The sequence below is a fragment of the Austrofundulus limnaeus genome, unplaced genomic scaffold (assembly GCF_001266775.1).
Source record: "Austrofundulus limnaeus strain Quisiro unplaced genomic scaffold, Austrofundulus_limnaeus-1.0 Scaffold41, whole genome shotgun sequence".
In the NCBI taxonomy this organism is placed as follows: Eukaryota; Metazoa; Chordata; class Actinopteri; order Cyprinodontiformes; family Rivulidae; genus Austrofundulus; species Austrofundulus limnaeus.
The window spans coordinates 880,044-890,371 of record NW_013952443.1 but is presented as its reverse complement, the minus strand read 5'-3'; the positions used below and the strand labels follow the sequence as shown (position 1 = coordinate 890,371).

General features: G+C 39.9%; 1 protein-coding gene and 1 long non-coding RNA gene across 3 annotated transcripts in view; one reads left to right on the top strand and one right to left on the bottom strand.

Moving 5' to 3' along the window:
- Positions 1 to 2,675, bottom strand: part of LOC106516772 (uncharacterized) — a 5,071-nt gene extending 2,396 nt beyond the window's left edge. Inside the window, exon 1 of the long non-coding RNA XR_001310130.1 lies at positions 2,588 to 2,675. This is a non-coding gene — a long non-coding RNA (uncharacterized LOC106516772). The remainder of the gene's footprint in view (positions 1 to 2,587) is intronic.
- LOC106516771 (transmembrane protein 79) overlaps positions 1 to 10,328 on the top strand; it is a 15,897-nt gene that overhangs the window by 1,856 nt on the left and 3,713 nt on the right. The window contains exons 1-4 of one of the 2 annotated variants that reach the window (XM_014007282.1): positions 19 to 149; positions 2,626 to 2,904; positions 5,632 to 6,198; positions 6,844 to 7,057. In XM_014007282.1, the coding sequence (XP_013862736.1) occupies positions 2,637 to 2,904; positions 5,632 to 6,198; positions 6,844 to 7,057 (1,049 nt within the window). In that variant the 5' untranslated portion in view covers positions 19 to 149; positions 2,626 to 2,636. Of the gene's footprint in view, positions 1 to 18; positions 150 to 2,625; positions 2,905 to 5,631; positions 6,199 to 6,843; positions 7,058 to 10,328 lie in introns of those variants that run through there. The other variant, XM_014007283.1, reaches the window with a different exon arrangement.

Sequence of the window (10,328 nt, the reverse complement as noted above, 5' to 3'; positions counted from 1 at the left end):
GGAGGAACAGGCTCGTATTCTGTCCGTCCTGAAATCTGATTCAGAAGTTCAGGATCCTGGAAGACAAAAAGCAGAAGCCGAGGGGGAGGGAAGGACGGAGGGACCCTTTCTTCTTAAAAAAAAAAAAAGCCCCGCAAGCTCCGACTAAAGTAAGTCCAATTCAACCAGAAACTGTTGGCTTTGACCTGCGAGCCGCTTGAATGAGCGCCGTGACTTTACGCACGGCTTCATGCGCTTTTGTTTTATTTATTTACCAACAAATCTGCTATTTTCTGCAGCTCCAAACACCAAACAAGAGGTAATTTGCTTGTTTAAAAAAAAAAGAAAGAAAAAGAGAAAAATGTTTTTACTTGAGAGATCTCTCAAAGCGCATTTTGGAGCTTTCCGCGCCTGGAACCACCGCGATTTCTCCCCGACGGCTGATTGCTGCTCGTTATGGTAAAGWCCCGCAGTTGTTTGCAGAAAGACCGAGTCCTGAAAGGCTCTGCGCCACATTTTGGATGTGCGCCAAAAAAAAAAAAGGGTCCAGGAGAAAGTGGCTCCAAATTTTATCTGCAGATGTTCCATAAACCCAGAGAGAAGCTTTAATACAAAGTAAATGTCTTTTATTGGCTTTAATGATAAAACTCAGAGAAAAGTCAGATTTGGACTTTATGTAATGATTTCAAATTTAAGAAAATATAAAAGCAGACCCCGTCATTGCAACTTCAAACCAAAACAACGGTTTTTTCCCTTATTTTAAATAATACATTAAATATAAATGACACTTTTAGCTGCTTTTGTCAAACCATGTCTGCTCTGATTACTCCATTGAACTGGTGTACATATGTTTTATATATTTGATTGTATTTTTCCTTTATCCTTTGTATTTTCTTTGTTATTTTATACCTATTGCACCTTTACACCAAAGCAAATCCTGTTAATTGACAATAAAACTGATTCTGATTAAAAGAACTCATAAAATGGTGAGACTTCACGCTCATAGTGTGTGCTGTGGATGACTCAGCTACTATTACACCAAGTTTAAGCTCAATATCTGTTGTGTTGGCTACTGTGAGGCGTCCATCTTTAGTTGGATTAACGCCAAAAGKTAATCAGTTGAAGCTGCTCATCCAGAGATTACTGTCTGAAAGTTTCATTAAAATCCGTCTTCTGGTTCATTAGATATTTTGCTAACAGAGAGTTGAGTCTATGTGTGTTGTGGATGATTCTCAGCTACTACCTGCACCACATTTTACCTCAGTATCTGTTAAATTGAGTTGTAGGTCAGTTTGCTGTGGCAGCCATGTTTGTTCCAGTTTGATTAAAATTCTTCCAGTGGTTTATCAGATATTTTGCTAACAGTGATAACTGTGACTTTAACACAATAAAAAAAAAGGTACACTAATGAAAAGTTGTGGAATTTTAAAGAATAAACAGCCAGAATTTTAAACTATTTTTAACAAGTAACTTTTTGTAATTTTTATTTTATTTCTTTGTTCTGAATAAATCAAATTCGAATCCTGATGATGTTTTTCATCTTAATGTTTCATTCATTTTGCAACACATCAACCACTTTTGGATCTGTTTCTTGTCAGAGCAAACAAAACTAAAATATTTTATTTTCTTTCAAAATCTTCCACAAAAAAAAACTTCCAAAAAAACCTTTCTACCCATAAATGCTCATATAAAGTCAGTTACCGGAAGCTGCGGTCGCAGTTTTACACACCTGTTTGCAATTATTTGAGGTAATCTGAATGATTTTACCCGAACTACTAGAAATATTTTCCTTYACTTGTAGAAAAACAGCTTGGAGGTAACTTTTTTTTTCTCTTCTGTTTTCGTCTCTTTCTGTTCTTGTTTAGCAGCAGCTGTTTATTCGATGAAGCAGCTGTTTGGGTCAAAAGATAAACACTTTTCTCATCAAGCTTTTTGGGTTTAAAAAAGTGTCTTTAATTCTTAATAACATGCAGGAATTTAGTTGGAGGTAACTTTTTTCTTCTTTTTTTAGAATGCTGTTCTGTGTCTTTGTTCTGACCCATCAGCAGATTATAAATATTTTGCTAACAGCAGCCAAATTAGAATTGGATTAACTTCCAAATTTAATGAGTTTTAGACATAAACCCAACGACTAGTTCTTGAAAGTTTCATTCAAATCGGTGGTGTGGTTCACGAGAAATTTTGCTAACAGACCGAGTTGACTCCAAACAGTTAATGGCAAAAGCTCTTTCCTGACCTGTTAGTGCTCAGAATAGGAGTTGTGGATCAGTCTCAGCTACTACCACGCCAGGTTTTAGGTTAATCTCTTTAAAACTGACTGAATTATAGGCCTAAAATTTATGCCAAATTCCAATAATCGTAGAATATAATCTCCAGCCAGACTTTGGAAAGCAAAATAAGATGTTTTTTTTAGATTCATGTCATCATTTATCAAACTAGATTTGTGCCAAAAAAAATGCTAAAACAGAGAAGACAAAAGTTGACATCTTATCTGTCCTGCATCATTTAATCACCAGTCTAATGAAGTTAAATCAGGATTTTGTGGTGAAATTTTTCCACATTCTGAGTAGAAAGTTTTACGACTGAAGGAAAAAAAAAGTTTCCAGACCTGAAACGTTTGAACTCTTCTGTGTGTTGGTCCCTCAGGCTGTGTGACCATGAGCTCCTCGGGGCTTCAGGCCACAAACCGGCAGAACGCGAAGGAGCTCGACAGCATGAAGGAGTCCATCAGCGACATCATCAACCAGCTCCAGGACATCGAYCCAGCCAGGCTGTCCTTCTCCCCCTTCCTGGACCTGGACACGCAGATCTCCTTGGCGCCGGTGTCAGACAGCCCCGAGTCTTCGGTGGAGGAGCTGCACTCGTCCTCCCATTCTGTCTCGGGCTCCCAGCGCTCCCTGGAGCCGGCACCAGAGCAGCCGATGAGTGAGTTGTTCCTGCTGTCTGTCACCAGATAAAACTTTAGGTCGTTCAGAGTCTTATTTACTTACATTTTGTGATAAACTATGGGGCGCCAAGTGTAAATTAAAGAAGCGTCCCTAACATTTTCATTACTTAGCTCAGTTTGAGTGTAAAAATCTAGTAAAAAAAATGTCCACCATAACATTTTACTGTTATTTAGCTCACTGTATAAATGTTTAAATAAAAAATGTTAAATTATATATCTAAATATTAAATCTAAATGTGTAAATGTAAATGTTGAMGTTTACATTTTAGTATTTCAGAATGGAACACAGCCTTTGCTGTTGGTGATCGGCTCTTGTTATGACATCATCATCCTGAGACAAACGCTAACGCTGCTAACACTGTTAACAATGCTAACGCTTCCCTACAAGTAGTGTTGTAGCAAATGAGACCAGTCTTAAGACCACATTTTGATGGTCTTGGTCTTGTCTCGGACTCGACAGCATTTGTACTCGGTCTTGTCTCGGTCTCGGAAATTGAGTACTCAGAATTTTATTTTGAGACCACAACTGTGGAAATRTCACTAAATAGCCAGATTATTGTCCAATTTATTTGTTAACATCGTTGCTTTCATTGGATTTAAAACATACTGATTCAAATCTAAACCTGACTTATTGCTATTTATGTATTTTAGTTATCAGCTGTCACCCATCCCCACCCACCCTTCACTTGCATGTGGCACTCCAGGAAAGTGAACAGTGCTTCTCTCGGAACAGGACAAGATGTCTTGAAAATTTTCAGTCCAACAGTTTGGCTACATAAATCATAAAGAATATAGTTGTAAATCAACATCCAGGAGAAAGCATACAACAACTTGTAAATTCTGCAGTGCTTCACTTTCTGARACGATGGAACAACGTTAAACTTTTATCTTCRCTAACGTTAACAATCTGCCTCTGMAGCAGAAGTCTTTCCKCTGCCTTCACACAAAGGTTGTGTTAATATTAGCTCTATATATTAAGTTAGCTACTTGTATACAGCATACTGTACCTTTTAGGGCACTAGKTTTTTTTTTTTYCTGGTCATGGTCTTGACTCGGTCTCGCCCTCCCTTGGTCATGGTCCAGGCTGTGAAATTCTTGGTCTTGACTTGGTCTCAAATTAGGTGTTCTTGACTACAACACTACCTACAAGACATCAAACTTGCAGGTGCAGCCGGTGTCTGAGCTGCACTTCAAACTGCCGGACCACAGGTACCATCCATAWCGTTTTCAATGAACGCATTTTGAATTTAGATTTTAAATACTATCCTCAGCAGTGTTAGCGGCATTAGCAAAACTATCAGCAGCTAGCTGCATCGTCCTGTGACAAAAGCAACCGCTAATATCGATAACATCGTTAACGCTGCTAACACTTCCCTACGTCAAACTTCAGCGTGAGATGTCATTATCTTGCAACAAAACAATAGCTAACACTGTTCACAATTGCAAGTCTGCGGTCCTGTAGGGAAGCATTAAGAGCGTTAGCAGCTGTTTTGGTCTCAGGATGATGACGCAACAACAAAAACCGAGCACCAACAGCAAAGCCTGCTTTCCATCCTGAAATACTTGTAAACTTCAGCATTTAATCACAACATTTAAGTTTTTACCTTTTATATTAAGCTTTACCAGTGGTGGGCAGCACTAWTCAAAAAATTARTTCCACCAACTCAAATATTTAGGTCCCCTAATTCTAAAGCACTAAYGCACTGAAAAGTTTAGCAAAAGCTAATTCTAAAGCACTAAAAGAACCCAGTCAACCCATGAACATTCTTCAACAGACAACATGAGTCACATATCGTCATGTTGCTCTCTTAAGACTTATCATTAACATTCCACAGCTGGATTTGTGTTAATATATTGTCACCTGGTGGAGAAGTGACACACATATGAACAAAATTTTCACTGTCAGCTGTTAACATTAACGTTGATCAATAACATTTATAGACCTCAGTTAGTGTTTCTAAATTTAGCCTATAAAATTAACAAGTGCTAATCCACTAATAAATTTTAAAATTAGCAAAAGCCCTAAAGCACTAATCAGGAAATTAGTTCCCCTATTAGTGCTTTAGTGTTTTAGGGCAGGGGTTCTCAAACGTTTTGGGTCTGGGGACCCCCTTAGAAATGCCCATGCTGTTTTAAAAATACTCCTAAATGCTATGGGAATATTTAAATTGGTTTAGTATGTTTGTTTTGCTAGTGCGTTGTTCCCCATATGCATTTAAAAAAAATAAAAATCAAATTAATTTATTGAAAATTTTTGAGGACCCCCACGATACGGCTCGTGGACCCCTGGGGGTCCTGGGACCCCAGTTTGAGAACCTCTGCTTTAGGGGAACTGTGCCCACCACTGAGCTTGACACATTTTTAGATTTAGTAATTTAATGTTTATATAAATTTCAAATAATACATGTAACATTTAAACAGTGAGTTAAATAACAGGAAAATGTTAGTAGAAATTGTTAAACTAGGATTTTACTCTGAGAAAATGAGCTAATTAATGAAAATGTATTAGTGACATTTCTTAACATTTTATTTTAAATTTAGCACCCCATAAAAAAACATCATTTGCAAATCATTGCTGRTTAAAAGTGGGACAGAACTTTTTTCTGACACTTTGAACTCTGGATCTAAAGAAGTAAACTAGATCTGTGGTCGACTTCTTTCAGTTTCTTTATGATTCTTTAATAAAACCTGTTCTGATTCTGCAGGCTTTGCTTCGAGCCACCAGCAGCCCAGAGTTCACCTCCCAGATCAGCCTGAAGCAGATCAGACGGAGGAGGGCGAACCGGATCAGACTCTTTCCAGCCCGATCATCCCCGCTCACAGTTTGGACGCCGATACGGAAAACTGCATCGCCCCCGCAACCCCGGCCCCTCAGGGCGACGTTCCCAACGGCACAGACACGCCGAGATGGAGTCCGGAGTCCACCAATCTGGAGAGCGCTGCGGACGAGGGCCGGCCTCTGATAGGCCCGCCACGGGAGAGCGTGGAGCTGGCTGTGTGGACCCCGGAGGGCGTGGCAGAGGCAGGCGGAGTGGCCGAGGAGGCTTCGGATCGGGGTCGCCGCTGCTGTCGCTGCTGCCAGAGTCGCTGCTGTCGGGGCGGCAGAGTTCCCGCGCTCCTCTTGGCTCTGGCGTCGCTGCTGTGCGCAGCCGGCCTCCTCTACCTGCTCTACTTCTACGTCCCCATCAGGCCCCCGGACTGCCCCGACATGAGCAGCCGCCTCGTCTTCACCTTCTGCTGCTGCTCCTTGGCTGCGCTCCCCGTCGTGCTCGGTACGCAGTGCACAACCTCGAAGATATTTTACTAACAAACACAATTTCCAACAAAGATCTTGTGAAAACTGTCAAAATCTGTGTTTGGGATCAGATTAAACACCATTTTAGCTCCCTATCTGTGAAATTAACTGAGTTATAGTCATTTTTGTGCTTTTCAAGGTCAGCTATCTGTGGCAGCTTCCTATGAGACATTTTGCTAACAGACATGGCTGAAAGCAGCGGGCGATAATAAATGATAAAGATTAAAGAGGACCTGGTTCGTCTGGCTGCCTCGTCTCGGAACGTTCCAGTGTCCTCTTTAATTTCACGCTCCTCAAACCTCAGAGCAGCAGACGTCTCTGTAGAGACACATAATTTCCTTCACATAGTTTTAAATGGAAACTACCGAATGAGATCAGCTGCATCTCTGTCTCTCAGGCTGTGGACTAATTGTCTCGGTCGTTTTCTTCACGTTCCAAAACCAGAAAAAAAAAAAAGAACACATGCAAACTCTCTGCGCTCTGATTTGCATGTGGGTCAGTCTGCCGGGAGTTTCTGTATTCAAATGAGGAAAATCTAAAATCAGAAAAGGTCAGACAAGTTGGACAGAAAAGATGACCCAGATTCAAGATGTTAACTCACTTATTGCTCTGTTCTTCACAGCGATGCTGGTGGGAGCAGGCTGCCAGTTCTGCTCCGGCTCCTTGGACCTGCAGGAGTCTGATCCCAGAAGACAAAGTCCTCAGCGGCTGTTCGTCACGTCCACCTTGGAGCAGTTACTCCTCTACGTTCTCAACCTGGTCGTTATGGCCACTTTACTGCCTGAAGAGCAGCTGAAGCTGGTGCCCATTCTGACCGTGATGTTCATCTTTGGCAGGTGAGGTTCAGAGTGGATCAGAGGAGTTTTAATGGGGTAAAGAAGTTACCATGATGGGCACTGCTGTAAGTTAGGGTAGCTAACACCTAGTCCGCTAGAAAAATAATCTTAGCACCGCTAACGCTAATCTGCTAAACACAAAATTAAAAGGAAGCTAGCGTTAATCGCTAGGATGACTGTCACTCAGCCTGTCACTAGGGGTGCAACAGTACCCGTATTGAACCGTTCAATACAGAGCTTTAGGTTCAATACACACTATGTATGGAACAATACAGATTTTTTTTAATTTATTTTATCAACTTGTCTTCTGAAGATGCTCTGTGTTGAAGGATCAGTGGATCTGTGTTCGACTACTCCACCTAGGCTGCATTTTCGAGCGCAGATCCACTGAGAWACTTGCWGTTTCAGCAACATTTAATTTAAAAACTGTACTTTTGAGGTTAAACAAATGTTCATAATTAATTTCAATGAATTACAAGTTAAGAAGGGCGTGGACATTTCTCTTTTTTGTATTAAAAATATCGAATTGTGAGACTAAAGTATGGAACTGAACCGAATCATGAATTTTCTGTATCGCTGCACCCCTACTGCTCACGTCTTCATCTCCCTCCATCTGAAAACTGGTGGGACTGACACAAACCTGTTGGTTTGATCCTATTAGTTTAGTTTGAAGGTGGGTGGGATTRTTTGGGGTAAATCGGCCAATCCAAACCAGAGTTGYAGCTCTGTCTACACGTGATACTTCCAGTTTACCCCTTTCAAAATAAAACCATTCTTTTGCTCGAGTTTGTATTTTTATAAATACCTTTTGAAGTTAGTCAAATAAAAAAAGCAAATACTTTCTCTACAATATTTTATAGTTAATTTTTGTATTTGTTATTTAGTTTGAGGTTTAGCTGCTAAAGATGCTACATGCTATACACAGTTCCTGACACGTCCAGCTCTGCTTAACCCTCCCACTGTCCTTACGGCGCGCTAACAAAGCTAGCAAGTAAAGGTCATGGCTGCCTCTTGGGGAGCCAGCTAGACCACCCACAAACACCACCTAATGACCCCACCCCAACTCCCCTTTGCCCCTCCAGCCACCGCTTAATCAGGTAGGGGTCAGGGGGACCCCACCACCACACCAAACAGGAGTGGGGTCATTTAGTTTGGAAGTTTTACACTTGTCAATATTTTAGTGGACTTGAAATTAGTAGAAACCAATTTAGTGGAAGCTAGTCAGTCCGCTAATGGTTTCCAAAGTTAGAAAAAAGAAAAAACAAAACAAAACAAAAAAGCTAATCTGCTAAATGAGAAGCTAGTTCAGCTATTAGTGGAACTGTACCCACCACTGTTTGCAACCCATTCTCCAAAACACCAAACACTGTAATTTATTTTCTGCACTCTGGATAAATCAACTTAAAATCCAATAACCTTCCCCTCAATTTACCAAATAAATGCTTTAATTTATTTGAAAGAAATATTTTTATGTCTAAATTGCTAATAAAAGTTATAAATTTGATCAATTTGTTCAAATTACATTATGTACATGCCGATAAGAAGCTTCCTGTTGATTTTTTCAATTCCATCTTCAACGTAGATGTCTTTAAAATGTTCATTAGTTGGCATAAGTTTTTTAGTGTGACAGGGCCTTCAGTAAGAATAAAATAAAGTAAAATAAAATAAAACACTATTTAAGATGACTTTTACAAGACAAAATATGTAAACATTTATTTACCTGATGTTTAAAAAGTCTAGTTTTTATTGAGACAAAAGACATTCAGGATTAAAAAGCAACTAGTCATGCTAATAGGTCTATTTTAAATGGGACATGTCAAACAGAATCCACTATTTTAGACATTAAAACACATTTTGTTGTGTACTTGGTGAAGAAAATTTGAATTTAGTATGTAGAAGTAGAAGTTCTGCTCGTTAGAGTTTCAACAGAACATTCAGGAAGCAGCTGCAGCAGCAGAGTGCAGAAGAGCTCAAAAGCTGAAAATCACTTTGATTTATGGATTAGGATCTTTACCTGAAGTGGCTGATTAAGTTGCCACAGCAATGAGGCCTGTTCAGATGCTTCTTTGTGTTTGTAACTACCATTATGTTTTTTTTTTATTTGTTTTGTTTTTTTACCTCAGCAGCTGCTGAGAAATATTTACATTTTTCCTCTCTTTTTCACTGGACGGTTACAGACATTGTTCTGGTGTTTTGTGTTTGAGTGGGTGATGCTCAGTTTGTGTTCAGGGCAGGGCCTTCTGTGGTTACTATAAAAAAGTCATAAAAAAAGAGGATAAGCTGAATCAGATGTAACCAAACTTTGTTAAAATGTCAGATTTCTGTCATGTTCTCACTGACTTTGTTGTTCAAAGAAAATTCTTCCTTAAGAAAGGAAATATATGATCAAATGCAGTCATAAATGTTTTTAATAATGTTACGCGCCCATTACTCTCTAGGCTCGTTCTCTCCACTTAAGTGAGAGTGTAGGGTGGTAACAAATAAATAAAAACGAAAACAAAACCTGGCACCTGACGGGTCACAGAGTGAGGTGAGGGCCTACCTGTAACTTCAGCGCCGTGGGTCACGGTCCTGGTGGTCAGCTCAAAGCGGCCGATTCCTCCTTACTCCGTCAGATGGTCTGTTCAAGATTTCTTTTTTTTCTTTTTTCTTAAAAAAAAAACAAAACAAAACATGATCCCCCGTTCTTTCCAAAAAGTGGCAAAATACAGTGGCAGGGGTGTGACCTTTCCAGTGTACAATCCAACAATTAGCGTCCAGCCGTCGGTTTYTTCCAAACAAACGTAATGAAACGAAATCCCAGCTCAAACATCCGACGCTCCCCTCTGGGTCGATCAGTCCCGAGGTGACGACTCCTTTCATGGAGTCTACCCACACCGTACTTTCTTTATCTATCAAAATCCTTAGTTATCTGCTGCAGCAACTTCACACGCCACACCACTGGGTTTCTTTGTCGCCACCAACCCAGGTGCATCACCAAACTCATTATAAGAGGTGGAGTCGGCTCCTCCTCTCTCACCGGTGAATCTCCAGCAGGTGCCATTAATTAATAAACAAAATAAACAAACAAACAAAAAAATGTATGTAAAAATACTGATTAATTTTTACTACTACACTAGTAAAAAAATATTGACTTGGGTGGGTATCTCAGGCATTGATGCACTTCCAATGGTTAACTATTTGAGAGTTTTATTAAAGGGATCCCCGATTATTTGTAACATTAGACTTTATTTGATAAACTTATATTTTAACTGTAAAATAAAGACTGTGC